The sequence below is a fragment of the Lipotes vexillifer genome, unplaced genomic scaffold (genome assembly GCF_000442215.2).
Source record: "Lipotes vexillifer unplaced genomic scaffold, Lipotes_vexillifer_v1.1 scaffold482, whole genome shotgun sequence".
In the NCBI taxonomy this organism is placed as follows: Eukaryota; Metazoa; Chordata; class Mammalia; order Artiodactyla; family Lipotidae; genus Lipotes; species Lipotes vexillifer.
In genome coordinates this window covers 122,371-141,052 of record NW_006796247.1, presented here as the reverse complement: position 1 = coordinate 141,052, position 18,682 = coordinate 122,371, and the positions used below count along the sequence as shown (strand labels likewise).

Here is an 18,682-nt window from a genome sequence, read left to right as displayed (position 1 = left end):
TGGAGCCCTATGGTTAAGTCAGAAGACACAGATTCAAATCACTGCTGTAAACTGACTGGCTATGTAGTCCACTTACATTGTATAAACCGCAGTGTTCTGGGTTCTGCCTATTTTGTAGGCTTGTCATGAAGAACATCCGAGTTAATTATATGAAGATGCTTTGTAAATAATTAAGAGTGTTCCAGTGTGAGATACTATTATTATTTGCTTGAAATAGTTGAGGGAATGAAATAGTCACCTGAAATTATATTTTTACCTAAGGATTATTCATGTGATGCATTTGTGGCTATTTAGTTATGATTATTAAATTAGGCAGTGGGCAGCGTCACTTTTCTGGTTCAAATAGCGGGAAATGAAAATGTATGATATGGGAACTGTGTTTATATAGTTTCTCCAGTAGGCAGAGCTATGTATCTGTTATGTGTTTGTTAGTGTATGTTCACTTTCAGTCTGTTTATTGAGAGAAAAATTATGAAAAGTGCACAGTACAGCATTTCCTCTAAGACCTCAAATGTTCAATTATGCTTTACTTTGAAAATAAAATTAATATATTTAAATAGTTGGTGATTCCACAGGACTAGAGTTACTAATTTATTAATACAAGGTACTGTGCACTGCAATCGAAACCTTCTTCCCAAATTGCCAAGTTAGAACTTTTGTTATGTTTAAGTCATCTTAAAATCATTTCTATATTCAGTATTTTCCTCCTATGAAATTTTTATGAAGAGTGTGTAGCTTCTTAATAGTTTTACCAAATTATGATTATTTTCTTAGAAATTAATGCTTAATGTCACATTTTGCAGAACGCATTTAAGGCCCAGAGCAAAAACCAAAAACATGTTTCAGTGGAGCAGTTTAGCCCTGGCCTCTGTTGATGTAAAGTACCAATTTTTGTTGTTTTTTAAAGATATTTCAAGGAAACAAAGATTATCACCAGGATGTGCGTAATAACTTTTTGCCACCAATTATTGCACGTTTTATTAGAGTGAATCCTACCCAATGGCAGCAGAAAATTGCCATGAAAGTGGAACTGCTTGGATGTCAGTTTATTCCTAAAGGTAAAGCAACAGTATGTTTAAGGCATGTGGTTTTCACTGGATTAATTAAAAATGACTGTGCTGTTCTCCGAGAAATTAATTAATAATAATGTAAGTGTTTATACTCTACAGTATGTTCTTAAAGGGATTTTTAAAAAGAAATAGTTATCCCTGTTAAATATCATATTAGATATCAAACTGGTTTCCAAAATTACAAGTGGAAGAAGAAAGAGAGGGTGTCACTGATGACATAATGCAATGAGATTGCTTTCCAAATGTAGTCTCAACCTTAATAATTTTTAATCAGGTCTCGTGTAGTAGAATATTTGTATCATATAAGCACTGGTGATTGTAAGTCACCTTAGCCTAAGTGCCTTTTACTTTGAATAAATTAAAAATGGGAATGACTTCCTTCAAAATTATATAATATTTTAATACTTTGTTTACTGTTGTATCCCCCCAAACTACCATAGTGCCTGACACATAGTGGGCCCTCCACAAGTATTTATGAAATGAATTGAATGAGTAGTATATTATACTGTGATGACATTTTTATAGCTTTATCATTCAACATCATCTGACTCCCTGGTATTCTCCTTCCTAAGAAGATTCTTTTCGGACAATTTAATTATTTAAAAACTCAGAAATCCCAATATATTTGTGCATTTCATGCAGAGTATATTTATCCTTCTGACGTATTTCTCTCTGAGATTTAAAATTACTGTGCAGAATTAAGTACTCTGGGAAATGTTAAAGACATTTAAAATTACTATATTTAACTATGATTTTTATAAGCAAAATGTATAAACTTTTCTAAACCATTTTTCAAGGTCGTCCTCCAAAACTTACTCAGCCTCCACCTCCTCGGAGCAGCAGTGACCTCAAAAACACTACAGCCCCTCCAAAAATAGCCAAAGGTATGCCTACTTTAAATGTGAGAATTTGATGTTCCCTGGATTTGTGGTATAATTTTCCATAAACATATTAAAAGCATTATAAAGTAACTATTTTAATCAAGCTGGTATAGATTAAAGAATAAAAGGTTTTTAAAACTTTTTTCAAGGTCGTGCCCCCAAATTTACTCAACCACTACAACCTCGAAGTAGCAATGAATTTCCTGCACACACAGAGCAAACAACTGCCACTCCTGAAATCAAAAATACCACCATAACTCCAAATGTAACCAAAGGTATGCAAACCCAAAAATTAATACCTGTTCATAGTAGTGAGTTTTTTTGTTTTTAACTTAAGTTTTCAGAAACATTTCCAGCTTTTAAATGCTCAGAATTTTTTCCCTCTGTTTAAGTATAGCCAAAAAATTGATTCCTTACCTTATAGAAAAAGCTGGCTGCATTGCTCTAAGTTCTATTATCTGGTGCCATGTAAAATGGTTCTTTAAATATTTAGAGATGGCTGCTGTATTCTAGGCTTCCTCTTATGACTTTTTTCCCTCTATAGCTAAATATGTGGAGTCTCAGGCTTAGGAAGATAATTTTTCTAGAAATAACTAAAACTATAGCAGGAAACAAACTTTTTTTCTGATTATACATTAATTTGCTGGATAGGGAACTTGGTAGGAAAAAGGGAAGAAGGAAAAAAAAGTTTTGGTGAAAATAAATACTTTTTTTAAAAAAAGATACTCTGTTAACATTTATTTTAAAAATTTGGTCTCTGTTTTTTAAATGTTTACAGTTTTTCAGATTATAAATAATGTTTTTCAATTTACTTTCAAATTTTGCTTTTAATTATTAGTATATAAGGTGTTAACATATATAAAACAGTAGTTTTTTTATTTTACTAGTTTGAAAACAAAATTTCTGTTGAATTTAAGAACAAAAAGCATCAGTGCCATGGAGGAATTAATTTCAGTGTTGACAGATAAAAAGCACACTAATTTTCAGGGCAGTGCAGAGAAGAGAAAGCAGTTCATTCAGAGTAACTTGTGCCACATAGCACTTAATCATTCTCATTTTCTGAAAATTTGCCTGGATTCAGATAACTTTCTACAACTTCCTACATGTCAGTTTCCTTCCTATCGTCTGAAGTATTCCCAGAGAGACCAATTTCTTTCTCATGCTGCAGGAAAAGCTAGTGTTGACTGAAAAACAAAAAAAAACTTACAACCTAAAAGCTGAGAATTATGTTTTATTCAGGTTCTTACTGGGGACAGTAGCCTGGGATACAGCCTCTCAGATAGTTCTGAGAAACTGTTCCAAAGAGGAAGGAGCCAGGATTTATAGGGGTTTATACTGGAAAAAATGTAGTCAAACATCAAAAACTTACTGCTAATCACAAAAACCAGACGTCTCAAGTTAATGATTTTAGTGCTTTTCTATGTGTGGGAAGATGCAAGAGTCTGAGCTCATTGAAATTATTCATTGATATGTATCTTAACTGTTTAGAGCCAGTATTCTGTTTTTCTCCATCCTGAATTCCCCTCAGGGCACACAGTCATGGGGTGGGAGTAGTGGCTGAGGACTTGGTGGCAACTCTTTGAAATGGCAGGGGCAACATTTATTTTGTCCAGTCTAGAGAGAAGCAAGAGTTGACAGAGACAAGAAATTTCAGCATCCCACAAAGAGCTTCTCATCCGTTTACAGAAAGCATGCGTTCAGGTGGAATCCCAGACCACATACCCGGATGGAAAAACAGTCATTTAAAAGTGTTGTTCATCTTAAAATCTGATTATAGAATTTTAAAATCTTAGGACTAAAAGGGTTCTTAAAGCATTTTCTTCCAGAACTAGGATCCCTGTAATCTTTAAAATAACAAAGAACATCTAGGTCTTTTTGGTTGAAGACCTCCTGTCTCCTTTTCTTTGGAACAGTAGTATAAAAACTTTTTATTGTTTTTTTGAACCTAAGCGTATATTTTAATGCCTCTGATTAAGTCAGACTGTATCCATCTGAACCTGATTGTTCTCTCTACAATTTCACAAATTTTAGGGATAAAGCACATTTGCTTTTCTAATTTCTTAGTCCTTTCTATCCTGAGTCATGATTTCTGTTTTATTCACTTCTCCTTTCTCCATTTTTACATCCAGGCTGAGAGTGATGCTCGTGCAAATCATGTCATGGTCAGATCTGTGCCACTGTAATGTCCAGATCCTCCCTCAGTGGAGCCCTCAGTAGCAGCTGGTGGTCTTTCTGTTTCCCTGGTTAGCTCTTTTGTCTGTTCTCAACAGTAGCTGTTTGAAACATTCTCTGTATTTTTCAAACCCTTGACCCAGAGATCCTCAGTCACTCTCAGTTACATCTTCAGCTTCCCAAAGTAGAAGCCATTCGAAGGGCACTTCCTTTTTGTGGAGTCTGCATACTCACCTAGTTCCCATCCATACAGCTTCTCAGAGGCCTGGTTGTTATTGATTATCCTCTCCCTCCCTGTATCTTCAGCTTCTTTTTCTCTTTGGGTGGGATTATAAGGAGTAAATAAGATGCAGGTCTGGTGCTTAGCACCCAGTAAATAGCAGCAGTTGTTGCTGTTATCACTCTCATGGCCAGGAGAAGGTTGAGAGGTGGAGGAAGAAACTAGTGTCCCAACTGACCTTAAGCAGGGCATTTCTGCCCAGGATTCTTTATATGTGGAGTGAGATAAGGGGATTAAGTGATCTCCAAGTCCCTGCAGGCTCCAGCATTGTGTTGGTTTCTGCCTTGTTCGTACACACATTTGATTTCTATACTTAATCCTATATTATTATCTTCCTGCATCTATAAATATTTTGCCATCACTTCCAATTGCTGGATGATATTTTAATATTATATTATAAGGATAATATTTTATTATAAGGAGGAGACCATGATTTACTTATTCCCTTTCATTGTTGGGCATTTGGATTACTTCCAGTTTTACAGTCTTCTGCAGATACAGAAGCAAACGTATTTAAAGATACATCTTTGAATCCCATCTTAAGTTTTTCCTAAGAATAAATTCCATAGAGAATTGCCAAGTAATAGGTTTTTATAGATATTGCCGCAAAATGGCAATCAGAAAGGTAGTTTCAATTTATAGTCCCATCAAAATCCCTGTTTCCTGATACCCTCTTCAACAGTTAGTTGTTCTTTTAAATATTTGCCAATTTGATAAGCAAAAATAGCATCTTTCTGATTACTAGTGAGGTGAACATGCTTAATGGTCACTTGTGCTCTTAATGCGTTGCTCTTTCATCTCTGCTGATTTTTCTGTTGTTTATTTTTTACTTGTAAATTCTGTAATAGATTAACTATATTAACCTTTTATCACGTTTGCAGAAAATACATTTTCCCAGTTTATCATTTGTCTTGGTGATTTAAAAACTGCAAAGGTGGAGCAAATAATGTGACGCACTTCCGTGTATCCATGAAGGCCTCTGCAATTACCACTCGTGCCCACTCTCATTGCATAAATTATGTTTATGGTAGTTTTTTGAGATAGAAAAGCTTTGAATGGTGATATGGTTAATCTGTACTCTTCTCCTTAATGATGCCTTTGGTATCAGTGTGTGTTTTTGTTTGTTTGTTTTTGTTTTTCAGATGTAGCCTTGGCCGCCGTCCTTGTCCCTGTGCTGGTCATGGTCCTTACCACTCTCATTCTCATACTAGTGTGTGCTTGGCATTGGAGAAACAGGTTCGTACAAAACTAGTTCACCTAACTGGTCCTAGAGGGGATGTTTCCAAATGTGAAATAGAAACTAAATATAGAAGATGAACTTCTTTGAGAGGGAGAGTTAAGATAGTCATTAGAATAAAAATATATATACTTCTCCTTTATTCCTGTAAAAAATGAGTAAGTTCAATTCCATAATCAGTTACTGAGTACCTTTATTATATCAAATTTTGTATTATACAATGGGTTATACACATCAGTAAGATATAATAGATACTTAGTAGTACTTTGAAAGAATGAGACACAATTATTATCTCCAGATTGTTTAGCAGGGTTGACCACTATACTTTGGCATGATGAGTTGTATGTGAAGTGCTGGGGAACACAGACGTAAGAACCATGAGAATTACCTGAAACCTTTTTTTCAGAAAAGAGTGTTCCTCAAATTTGGCATGGTTTGCCTTAAAGGAAGGATTAGATTTGGCGAGATAGAGGAAGAGAGAATGGCCCAGATGGATGGGATGGCTTGCAGGAAGGCACAGAGCTGTGGAATGTAGGCAGAACAGTGAGTCATCCTACAGGGGCTTGGCGTGCGGGAGCGCTAGGAGACCCATAGAAATGCAGCCTGGGCCTGGGACCAGGAAGGACTTTCTGTAGATGGGGAAATCATTGAGCAGGGGTCAGCAGACAGGTGATATTATCAGATGATTGTAGGAAAATGGTGGCAGGAGGGTGGATTGAAGAGGAGAGAGAGACTAGAAGAGGCAGAGAGATGAGTTAGGAAACTATTAAAGCCACACAGGAACATGATACAGCAATTCTAGGAAAGGGAGAGACATGGAGGGGGAGAGGTTTCCCAGAGGCGTCAGTGGGGGGCTTGACTGGCTACTTGCTAAGGAAGGAGGAGGATCTAAGTTTCTCTCACGTTTCTGGCTTGTGCAGTTAACCGGTAGAGATGTCGTGAGTAGAGGTAACAGGAGGGACAGAGTTGGTGACTGACAGCTTTGGAGGGACTTCATTTGTCTAGCCATCCAACAGATATTTGAGCCTCATACTCCCTGCCAAGTATTGAGCCGTGTGTTGGGAGTCCAGTGGTGAACCCCAGAGTCTATGGATGGGAGAGGATACTTTGCAGAAAACCTTCCACCATGGAACCTGTTTGTTGCAGGGCCCAGCAGTAAGGGCAGGTAGGGATCACGGGATTGGAGATAAAACAGTAGCCAATATTCAACTCACCACTCACTCGGTTTACTATACATAATTAGCGCACAACACAGGTTAGGCAAAGTGTGGGGGGGTGGGTGGGGGAGGAGGGTGTAAACGAACCACTCCAAGGAGAATCCTTGAAGGAGGCATCTCAGCACCAACAGCAGCACATGACAAGTGAGAGTGGGAAGTCACCCCGGCTCCAGCAGGGCCGTAGGCGGCCTCCATCTGGAACAGCTCTCAGCAGCATGGGGGCCTCCAGCCAAGATCCTTCAGGTCACTCTGTTCAATGGTCTCCTCTTAAGGAGTAACTGTTACCCCTGGGGAAGAGTCTGGACTCCTTCAGTTGCTGTCTGTTCCCATGCCATACATGGCCCATCAAACTTCTTGTCTAATGTAATATTCTCAGTTTATCATTCGAGGACACTGGCAGTCCTACAGTGGATGTTTCAAAACAACTCATAGGCAAGTTCGTCTTGGCCACTGGGACTCCATTTTGAACTACGTAACATGTCTTAAATAGCTTAAATCCTCTAAATTTCACCCAAGATGAGTAGGAATCATAACCGTACCAACCACAGTTTGTTCCACGGGTGGAAGGAAGCTGGAGGAGGCGGGGGTCCCGGATTCCTGGTGTTGGGGGGCTGTCTGTACAGAACTGACAACTTAGCATGAGGGCATGAGGCAGGGGAGGAGGGAACAGGGCTCTGGGAGGGTCCAGGAAGGAAAGTTCACGATGCTTTCAGGGAACCGGACAGCAACAGTAGTAGTGGTGAGAACAGTAGCAACGGCAGTTTCATAGAAAATAAAATGCTGGTTTTACACGTTTTTCTAAATGCCTTACATGTTTTAACTCATTTACTCCTTAAAACAACCTGTGAAGCAGGTGTTGTTATAAATCCCATTTTATAGAAGAGGAAAGTGAGACTGAGAGAGCACAGGTAACTTGTCCGAGGTCACCTGGTCAGCACATGGCAGGGTGGAGATTTGGTCCAGGCTTCAGAGCCCGTGCTGTTAGCCGCTGCAGCCTCTGATCAATCGGCAGTTCAAGTCTAACTACTCTGTGGTTAAAGCCTCAGGGCGTGGGGGTGAGGACAGAGGAGTACAGCTGTTGAGAGGCAGGAGGCAAGTCCTGAGATCAGTTTGGGATGGCATTTAAAGGACTCTGGGCATTCAGACTCCCAAGAGGCAAGATGGAACACAAGCCTGTTCAGGACAGAAGGTCTGAGCTGCAGAATTGAGGTTACTTCTACAAACGTAGTGGATGAAATTGCTGACGACTGGCTTTGTGACAAGGAGTAAAGAGGAAGCGCCGTTAAAGGGCTTATGGAAAATAGCCAGGAGAAAAGTAATAATAAAAACAGCTGCAAGTTACTGAATCCCTAACCCATGCGGGGCACTGTTCTAAGTACTTTACATGTAACGAATAAATCACCTGCAGCTTTGTCACTGGAGATCAAGAATATGAAATCCTTTATAGTACAACCCTTGGACAGCTTCAGCACCTACCATCTCGTCCACAAATTTTACGCTATACCTTACTTTGAAATAATGAAGTATTATATTTTAAATACAGCTAGACTTTAAAATGAGGGAGCTTTTAGTATCAATAATAAAAACATAGTCTTATACTAGAGAAGAATGTTTCGAAGTAAGAAAAGCACATAGCTTGGGCTCTTTGAGAAAGCCCCATTTGTGATCTTCAGCAAGTCACATAACCATCTTTTCCTCATTCACAGCACTAGAACTTTCTCTTTAGCTTGCAGAGCATTATTTTAATTAGGTGTACATCAGAAAATGTCCTTTTGTGTGCTTGATTTTTTTCTTTTTAAAAGGCTCACGGTAGATAGCAATTCTTAATGTTGGGGAGGGACAGAAGTTTCTCCAGGGGAGGATGTGTCAGAATTCTGAGGAGCAGGCTGGGGAAGAACGTTCTTCGTTGCACACGTGGCCCTCGGTCCCCTCACTGTTAGTGACAGCGTTGGCTTATCTTGCGCAGGGTGGAGGAATCAGGTCTGTGCAGTTAAGGGTGTGTGACACTTTAAACTTTTCAGGGGCAAAGGACTGTAGAAAAAAAGTAAGTTGAAAAAAAAAGTAACAATGCAGAAGAAAATATGGGGGTTTTGTTGTTCTTGTTGTGTCCTGTGAACTTTGTGAACTGACTGATTTGTGAAATCTGTATTTGAAACCAAAACAAACCTAACATGATTTCCCCATAATAATCCACCTGTCAGGGTTGGGTCTTTGATTTGATTCAAGGTTTTTATCTACGTAGTCTTTTTTTTTTTTTTATCCCTTTATCCATTTGAGTGGAAAATAGTTGGGTAACAAGATAACTGTCTCAGGAGATAGTTGTTTAATATTTATTGAGAGTCCAGAATTCATGAGCCTCAGCAGTGGCAACTTCAAAAGTCAAGTGAAAGAGGTCTCCCAGGGAAATCAGCAAGTAGAAATGTGTACTCTTGACTAATTATTAGCTTTGGTGTTTATACTGCAGTTTCAGAACTTTCTTACTAGTGAATTCACTCTATTTGCTAACTTTTTTTTTTTCCTGTATTTTTCCAGAAAGAAAAAAGCTGAAGGCACCTATGACTTACCTTACTGGGACCGCGCAGGTAATTTGTGGCTTTACATCTCTTTCCATCAGAGGGAAGCCCCTGCCCTCCAGCTGGCAGCAGTGAAAGAGGAAAGCCATTTTCAGGCCCACATAAACTCCCTAGCACTGTTAGAAAAATGGCATTCCTCTTCTGTTCTGATCATTTTTACTTTTCTGTAAAATCTCTAGTCTGTAAGTAATGAAATGGGAAGTAAGAATTTCTCATAACACATGCTCTGTTCTTTTCCTTTTGGAAAACTTGTCTGGTTTGTCCCATGTATGTATCGGTCTTGAGGAGACCAGCTTTCTGTGTGGTGTACGTGAACACTAGGTAAGAAGCAGAGGATTGCAGTCCTGGTGACACAGTGTGTGTGTATGTGTATGTCACTCTGCTGTGGATATTTACCGCAGTGGAGTTCAGCGTTTTACGAGGCAGTGAGGTCTGCTCTCTCTGCCAGGAGTTGTCATCTTCCGAATTCCTACTCTCTGTGGCAGGTGACAGGTTGCTGCAGGTGACACCAGGGGTCTTCTGCGGGCAGGCCTCCCACTTCCCAGTCTCACCACTGGAATGACTGTTAGGGGTCAAAAGAATTCACTGTGACGAGGGTAGAAAAGAGCAGTGATGGGGGCAGGTCTTGGGCTGCTACTACTCACCGTCGTCCCCCCGCCCCCCGCAGAGTTGATCTTAGAAATTTTTAAGCTTATTAAAACTTATTAAAGACCACTGCTATAACAAACTATATCTGGCTGCACTATAGTAGCCGTGATTTGCTTCAATATATGCTTTTGATAGAGATTTCTACTGTGTTCTGCTTTGCACTGGATAGTCTTATCAAAGCAAAAAATAAGTTTGAACAACTTAAGGAACTAGAAAAAGAAGAACAAATTAAACCCAAAGCTATAGGGAAGAAGGAAATAATAAAGATTAGAGAAGAGAGGAACAAAATAGAGAATAGGAAGAAACAGAAAACAGCAAGTGTTGGCAAGAATGTGGAGAAACTGGAACCCTTGTGCACTGTTGGCGGGAATGTAAAATGGTACAGCTTCTGTGGAAAACAGAATTTTTTGTCAGTTCCTCAAAAAATTAAAAATAGAATTACCATATGAACCAGCAATTCCACTTCTAGGTATATACCCAAAAACATTGAAAGCAGAGTCTTGAAAAGATATTTTTACATCCATGTTCATAGCAGCGTTATTCAGAATAGTTAAAACATGGAAGCAATCCGGGTATCTATTCACCAATAAATGGATAAGCAAAATGTGGTTATACACATAAAATGGAATATTAAGCCTTAAAAAGAAAGGAAATTCTGCAATATATACTACATCGTGGATGAACCTTGAGGCGATTATGCTAAATGAAATAAGCCAGTCGCAAAAAGAAAAATAGCATATGATTCCATTCATACGAGGTACTTAGAGTACTCAAAATTATAAAGACAGAAAGTAGAGTGGTGCTTGCCAGGGGCTGAGGGGAAGAATCAGGAATTACGGTTTACTAGGTATGGAATTTCAGTTTCACAAGACAAAGTTCTGGAGATGGACGGTGGGGAGGCTTGCACAACAGCGTGAATATGTGTTTAATAACACTGAGCTGTTCAACTGAAAATGGTTCAGGGTGTTCCTTGGCGACCTAGCGGTTAGGACTCCAGGCTTTCACTGCTGTGGCCCCGGTTCCATCCCCGGTCAGGGAACTGAGATCCTGCAAGCCATGCAGCGTGGCCAAAAAAAACGGTTAAGATAGGAAATTTTATGTTGTGTGTATTTTACCACCAGAACCACCACCAAAGAAACCAAAAAACCTTGAACACAAAGGCTGGTTTGTATAAATATTTGTTATAGAAATGGCTTAAATGCAACAGGATTTCTCCCTTCATATACTGTTATCATTTCAAACATAGCTTTCTATGTAATGGTCTCTTTTGCTTACGATCACAATGAAGGTTGGTGGAAAGGAATGAAGCAGTTTCTTCCTGCCAAATCAGTGGAGCACGAGGAAACCCCAGTTCGCTACAGCAGTAGTGAAGTGAATCACTTGAGTCCTAGAGAAGTCACCACGGTGCTGCAGGCTGACTCTGCAGGTAACTAATGCAGCCACCATGGGAAGGAGAAGCTGCCGCACTCACTGTAAAGTGCTGTGAGATTTGCAGTACCCTTTATCTGTTTCATGTATAGGAGATAAGCTAGTTTCCAAATATAGAACCACTTTTTAAAAAGAGCTCGAGAGGGCTTCCCTGGTGGCGCAGTGGTTGAGAGTCCGCCTGCGGATGCAGGGGACACGGGTTCGTGCCCCGGTCTGGGAAGATCCCACATGCTGCGGAGCGGCTGGGCCCGTGAGCCATGGCCGCTGAGCCTGCGCGTCCGGAGCCTGTGCTCCGCAACGGGAGAGGCCACAACAGTGAGAGGCCCGCGTACCACAAAAAAAAAAAAAAAGAGCTCGAGAGAGTCATTTCTGTGTCTTAGATGTTCTATCCATAAAATTGGGGTACTCATTTCTAAAACCTTTGGGCATTTTGTCTGCTTACCTGAAATTCCGTTTGGTTTTATTGGGCATTTGGGAGTTTTAAAAGGAGAGCAGGAAAGACACAGTGCCCTCACAGTATTTATCCTATTAACCTAGAATATATTTTCAACATTTCCTAATATTTGAAAGAGAAAAAAAAAATCTATGAAATTATTTTCCGAGACGAATATTATTTCAGTAATGGAATATTTATTCTCCAATGAAGTACTGTCTATAAATCTGAAGAACATACACACTCTGCAGACTTCCATGAAAGAAGCTTTCTGGCACATCGGTTTATTACCATGAGATATAGGGTAACATCTTTAGTTTTAATTTTTGAAGTTAGTTGTTGTGGGAAGATCCATCAGTCTCCGTTGATAACAAACGTGGCATAAAGAGGTGTTTGTTTTCGGTGCAAGCCTGCAGCTGCCACCCTGAATTATAGGATCCCTGCCTTAATGAGATAACTTTTCTGTTGTCTGTGTTTTGCGATACCCACAGAGTATGCACAGCCACTTGTGGGAGGAATTGTTGGCACACTCCATCAGAGATCTACCTTTAAACCAGAGGAAGGCAAAGAAGCAGGCTATGCTGACCTAGACCCTTACAGCTCCCCTGTGCAGGAAGTCTATCATGCCTATGCTGAACCACTCCCAGTTACTGGGCCCGAGTACGCAACCCCAATTGTCATGGATATGTCCGGGCACCCCACAGCTTCGGTTGGCCTGCCCTCAGCGTCCACTTTCAAAGCTGCAGGGAACCAACCTCCCCCTCTGGTGGGAACATACAACACTCTTCTCTCCAGGACTGACAGCTGCTCCTCAGCCCAGGCCCAGTATGATACGCCGAAAGGTGGGAAGCCGGCTCCAAGTGCCCCAGACGAGTTGGTATACCAAGTGCCACAGAGCACACAGGGGGTATCAGGAGCAGGGAGGGCTGGCGAGTGTGGTGTTTCTAAAGAAACCCTTTGAAGGTGATGCTGCCTTTTACAAAGCATCATTTTAAAGCACATGGCCTTTTTTAAATTGTATTAGTGGTAGTAATATATAGAACGTATTACATATCTGTCACGGACGTGGTTGGGGGAAATGTGATGACCGAGGTACAGGAAACTACTAATCTTGCCATCTTGCTTTAAAAGTGTTACTGTAGCACAGTTACTGCTTGCCTATTAAATTTCAAATATCCTGTTTGTTACTACTGTAAAACACTATTTTATACAGAAAAAGCTCCCTACTATGCACTTCAAAGAAACTAAAAATCACTGAGAGTATTTATTACCAATGCTGCAGTTACATTGATGAACTCGAGATGGCTCTGTAAGCCTTTCTGGCAATAACGCACGGTACTGTTATAAAATGTCTGATGGCTTGAAATTCTGCTCTTTGTGAAAGGTGGGTACTATCATGACTTCTTCCTCTTCTATTCCTATATTGCTTTCTGAATTTTTTTTAAAAATAGTGGCATAATCCTTGTTTTGATTGCAGTCATATATACTTATCCATCTTTCCTTAGGAGGAGCTATAGCTGGGAAACTGACCTGTAGTGAGCAGAGTGATTTTTCACTTTCTGACACTCTAACGAGCTTTAACATTTCATAGTTCATAACTTGGCCTCATCCCTGCTTGCTCCACCTGGGGCCCTTGGTGGCCAGCCCCGTTCTTGTGTTTATAAATGCTTGAGTTTTTTCAGTGGGTGATGCTTGCTTTATCAACCTCATTATTTCAGATCCCCTAATGTTTCCATGTGGAAACAGGAACAACTTTACAAATTAAAAAAGCTGTAAAGGAGATTCTTCGCCCCGAACTTTACTTGCAATGGAATTTTTCCTAGGAGAGTTGTGAAAAGTTGAGGGTTTCTAAAAGTGAACACTAAACAATACCCACTTATATTTATCATGGTGAAAGGCAAAATCATGACTCCTCGGGAGTCATATAAATTACCACTCCCCGCCGCCAAAAAAAGTAACCGAATTTGTCCTCTTTGGTTTTATGTATACAGGTTATTCTTTGAATCTCAAGGTAATTTGTTGTTTTTAGTTGAATAAAGAAACACTTGTTTTCCACAGTAAACTACTATAAGAAATGTAAACCCAGCGTGTATTCTTCAGCTCTGTGTGATTATGCCATCTATGTGGTAGGGGGTGCAGTCCTTTATATTATACCTAGGGAACGAATGTTTCAGCATCCTAGCAAGGGAAAATTCCTGTCTTGTTTTTGATACCTCTGGGCAACTTCTTTGTCACCATTTGCCCAGAACTAGTTTAAATGACTGAAATAGAAACCATGTGCAGTTTATTAGTGTTAGTGTAGAAACCATCTTTAAAAGTTTTTAGACTGGTAAGATGATATGGAAGCTGACCATATGATTAAAATATAGAAACTTGGCATCCCGTCTTCTATCAATATAAACCTTAGTTTGCAGACTTAATATTGAAATATACTTCCCCATCAGGTTCTAGTTGTTTCTTTTAGCCTGTGCCACCAGATGATGGCAGAATATGCTAAATTTGACTAATGATGTACAGTGTTCATTTTGCTTGCTTCCATGAGTCTATCAGTCTTGTAAAACGTTGCTTCAAAACAGAACTGCCTATTTCTACAGCCTCTCTGCCTTCTAGTTGTATGATTTTGTTGGTCTTATTTTCAGTGGCTTTTCCTTTTTCCAGCAGACTTTTGAGGCATAATTTTATTCACTGAAAAACCAATACACATTTTGTTTCAAAATATTTGAAACAAAAAGCACAGATGTTGAACTTTTATTAAAACCTATGAATGTGTGAAGCACATGTATTAATGCAGCCATCCCCTTTCAGGTGGGAAGAGAGTAAACCAATTGCTTTATTTTTTTATTCGTCCTTAGTATACAAAAATATACTTTTTCTCAAATCATATGCCTGTTTGAAGCTTTAAGAGAAATGATTTCAGTAACTATTTCATTTTTCCAAAGATGCTTGCTATTTTTGTGTGTGCCTGATTGTTTTCCCATAGAATTTTTTTTTTGAGAAGCAAATGTTTTCTTAAATAATGCATGTTTTAAGACTTGATTCATATATTGCCACTGTGCTGTTTTTGAACTACCAATAATTTTTATAAAATACCTAGTTTTTACTACTATTATATATTTTACTTTCCAAATGAAGAGCTGAGCCTGATACAAAGGGTTGTACTGGTTTGTACTTTTTCTTTTAATTCGTATATTTTCATATTAGAGTTTTGTTTTGGGTTTTGTTTTTTTTTCCTAATGTTACTATGTCTGCTATATATATACAGCTTTGGAGACAATCAAGTAACAACTGAAAATGTGAAAGTAACCATTTTTTACAAAATTCCCTTGGAATTTTTATTCTTTGCTTGAAACATGTAAAAGATTTAACTCACTGTGGCTTATTGGCTTAAATTCTTTCCTGTTAATGCAGTTGTAAAAGTAGAATCAGACAGTGGTGCAGGAAATGTGGCCCTTAAGGTTTCATAAAATGACACTGGCTTCGCTGTTACTTGACCTTGGGAACCGGCACAGTTAAAGGGAAGATATTGTGAATGCTGATTTATATTTTATTGAAAACTGTAAATCTAAATAGATCCTATTGCGTATGCAGGGTCTAGCCCAGTTATTTAAGTTCACGTTTCACTGTTTGCACTTTGTATTGAACAATGGGTTTATTCGCTGTTGAAATGGTTCGAGCAGAGGATTTATTCAGTAACTGAAATTAGGATGTTACTATACACTTGCCCTCCCCCCCTACACCCCGCCCCCTCCCCCGCACTGGAGGGAGCAGAAAATGAGCTCGTTTAAATATGAATGTGGTTGTAATTCTATGGAATGTGATAAAGCTTGAACTTCTTTCCCTGGGCTCCACATCGTTACCTGGAGAGCAAGAGGGTTACAGAAACACCATGTCAGATAATACAATTCGAAAGAATGAATAGATTAGGTGGGACAATAAAAGCTTTTCAGCCCCTCTTAAGAGAAATCAATGAAGCTCTGCTTATTAAAAAAAAAAAAAAAAATTACCTACTGGCTCTGCCTTTCAGTTCTGAACTTGAAGTCCCTAAACTGCAAAATCTAAGGAAGAGTTGGATACTTTTAGGTCAATTGTGGCACCAGTTCTCATTTAATCCAACTTGTGACTAGTTTCTTCTCATCTCCTCCTCTTCTTTTTTTGGCACTGGGAAAGGTAGAAACAAAACATGTATTGAAATACGTATTGGAAATAAAAATGGCTTGAGTGTCAGTGATATTCTCCCAGAATGTACTTTTCTTACCTCGGCATGTACTGTAGTCACTCAGTATTTGTATATGTTGCTAGAATTTAGACTGTATAAATAGTGAGATTTTAATGTGTTCATGTGTTTTTAATAAATTGTATATATGTCTTGTTCAGGTTTTTTGTTTTTTGCTTAAATAAAAACAACCTTGAGGTTTGTAACCTTTCTCATACCATGCAAAATGCCAGATCCCTCAATTTTAAGATCAGGTTTTTATGGCCAATATTATAGTACTTACAGTAACATTTGAAAATGCCACCATTGGGGGGTTGGGTTTTTTTGTTGTTGTTTTTATAAATTTATTTTTGGCTGTGTTAGGTCTTCGTTGCTGTGCGGGGGCTTTTCTCTAGTTGCAGTGAGCAGGGGTTAGTCTTGGATGCGGTGCGTGGGCTTCTAATTGCGGTGGCTTCTCGTTGCAGAGCACGGACTCTAGGCGCGTGGGCTTCAGTAGTTGTGGCGCACATGCTCAGTAGTTGTGGCACATGGGCCTAGTTGCTCCGCGTCTTGTGGGATCCTTCCCGGAACAGAGCTCGAACCCGTGTTACCTGCATTGGCAGGCGGATTCTTACGCACTGCACCACCAGGGAAGTGCCTACCGTTGGTTTTTGACATTGACTTTTTCTGTAGCCAGCGCCATCCTTTCTGAAGCCCAAATTACTTTACATCAAACTCAGCTTCAGCAGCCCAGCTGCAGCCTATGGCTGTGTGGTATGAGGGAAAGATCACATTGAACAGCAGTGCCTTTTCCACCTCAAAGAAAGAAGTTACCAGAAAAATCAAATGAGACTGGTACGGTGCAAACATATGCTGGGATTAACAGAACAGAGTCCATATTTATTGCCTAGGTCTGGGTTAAGTCAGCTACTAGTTTTGTCCCCCTTACACCACTTTCAAGTATGTCAGTCACTTATTTCTGTTTCTGATCTAATAGTATTTATACCACTCTCTTTAGAGATGCAGGCTAGTTAGTGATAATTATCACTGTCTCCCAGTGATAATTATTGTTCAAAAGATGCCAGTTCTTTCCACTCCTACCTCTTCTGACAGCTTTTGATTCCAGCCTTATAACCTCCACTGTTCTCTTCACCCCTTGTCCCCCTCCCTCCCCATAGCCTTTGGTTATAGTCAGACATTAAAATGAAAAGGGAGACGACTAGCTCACCACTTTTGTCCAGCTGGCTTGTTTGCATCCCACAACAGTCTTCTCTGGTGCACCCTAGGTAAGCTTTCCATTTGAAGATGCGATTTAATCATGTGGACAATTGGTTTTTCATGAAAATGACATTTAAATCCAGAAAAAGCTTGACTCTTCTTAAAGGTTTACTCATTCATGTCTTTCCTAATTTACTTCCAATAAACTTTGGAATTTTAATGAATAAATTAAACCAGGCAGAAAATGTTTTAAGAATTTTCTCCTTCTTGAGCTTGCCTAGTTCAGCTTGTTTGTATAAACTTTATTTCTTTAAAATAATGCAGTCACCAGACTTTAGGAATTGCATTCTTTCTTTGGTTATTTACTTATCCAGAGTTTCATATTTATCCTATTTCTTTCGACTTAAAAAACATCTTCATTCTACCAAACTACTCATCATAATCATGGTTTACCTTAACTGTAGGAAAAAAATGCTTAATTAAGCCAGTATGATCTTAGGTTTCCCTAATCATCCATGCTTAGGGTCTGGTTTAAGATTCCGGTCAGGTTCCTCAGGTAGAACAAAAAGGAACCAAACAAACAATCAGTCAATCATCCAGAGAGAGAGAGATACAGAGGCCTGAAGTGGTTCCAGTATGCCACATTCAAAAGGCACTGCTGCATGCCAGCTCCCCACCAATATACAGGAGGCAGCTAAACCTCTCAAAATGTCACGTTACATTCAAAATCTGCTGTGGTAAACTAAATCCCCTTACTTATTAGGAAGTCACATCCCTTCAAAAGTCTAAGATGACGTAACTATAAAAAGATGCTTAAAAACACCTCAGAAAACTAGCTTATTTTTAAAACAATGCAATGAAAAATTCACTCTCCCTGATATCTTGGCATGTCTTGGTTTCCATAAATTAAATATATTCACAGAAATTAAGCTGGTGGTTATGAAGCACCAGGCAGCAACAGACTTAATATAATTTCTTGACAAGTACATCCAACATATTTAAAAATAAACTAAAAATTGCAGTGTAAAAATAAAACTAATACTGTTAGCATCATCTCCTGAGTCTGTAGGGTCAATCTTGAGTCAAGTCGATTACAAAGTTTTTTTCTATAATGTCCTTCAGAAAGAGCTGCTCTGCAGTCACATTGTGATACGCATTCTAAAGAAGAAAAATAAAATAAAATCACCATCTATCCCAATCTCAAGATGTTAACAACAGCAGCAACGGAATATGCTGTATCTAAAAAGCTTAATTAAAAACAAGTAACAAGTGGCACCGACTTTTAACTTATCTTTCTCATTTCTTTTTCATTGCTCATTCTTGTGCCAGAGCT

The 18,682-nt window shown here is 39.1% G+C and overlaps 2 protein-coding genes across 7 annotated transcripts in view; one reads left to right on the top strand and one right to left on the bottom strand.

The window, feature by feature from the left end:
- DCBLD2 (discoidin, CUB and LCCL domain containing 2) overlaps positions 1-14,457 on the top strand; it is an 88,655-nt gene extending 74,198 nt beyond the window's left edge. Inside the window, exons 10-16 of one of the 2 annotated variants that reach the window (XM_007468399.1) lie at positions 908-1,058; positions 1,868-1,954; positions 2,101-2,226; positions 5,546-5,639; positions 9,390-9,439; positions 11,325-11,504; positions 12,431-14,457. In XM_007468399.1, the coding sequence (XP_007468461.1) occupies positions 908-1,058; positions 1,868-1,954; positions 2,101-2,226; positions 5,546-5,639; positions 9,390-9,439; positions 11,325-11,504; positions 12,431-12,900 (1,158 nt within the window). In that variant the 3' untranslated portion in view covers positions 12,901-14,457. The remainder of the gene's footprint in view (positions 1-907; positions 1,059-1,867; positions 1,955-2,100; positions 2,227-5,545; positions 5,640-9,389; positions 9,440-11,324; positions 11,505-12,430) is intronic. The other variant, XM_007468398.1, reaches the window with a different exon arrangement.
- Positions 14,458-17,962: 3,505 nt separating this feature from the next.
- The window catches only part of ST3GAL6 (ST3 beta-galactoside alpha-2,3-sialyltransferase 6), a 76,119-nt gene continuing 75,399 nt past the window's right edge, over positions 17,963-18,682 (bottom strand). The window contains exon 7 of one of the 5 annotated variants that reach the window (XM_007468396.1): positions 17,963-18,507. In XM_007468396.1, coding sequence (XP_007468458.1) covers positions 18,421-18,507 — 87 coding nt within the window. In that variant the 3' untranslated portion in view covers positions 17,963-18,420. The remainder of the gene's footprint in view (positions 18,508-18,682) is intronic. The other 4 variants (XM_007468395.1, XM_007468394.1, XM_007468393.1 and 1 more) reach the window with 4 other exon arrangements.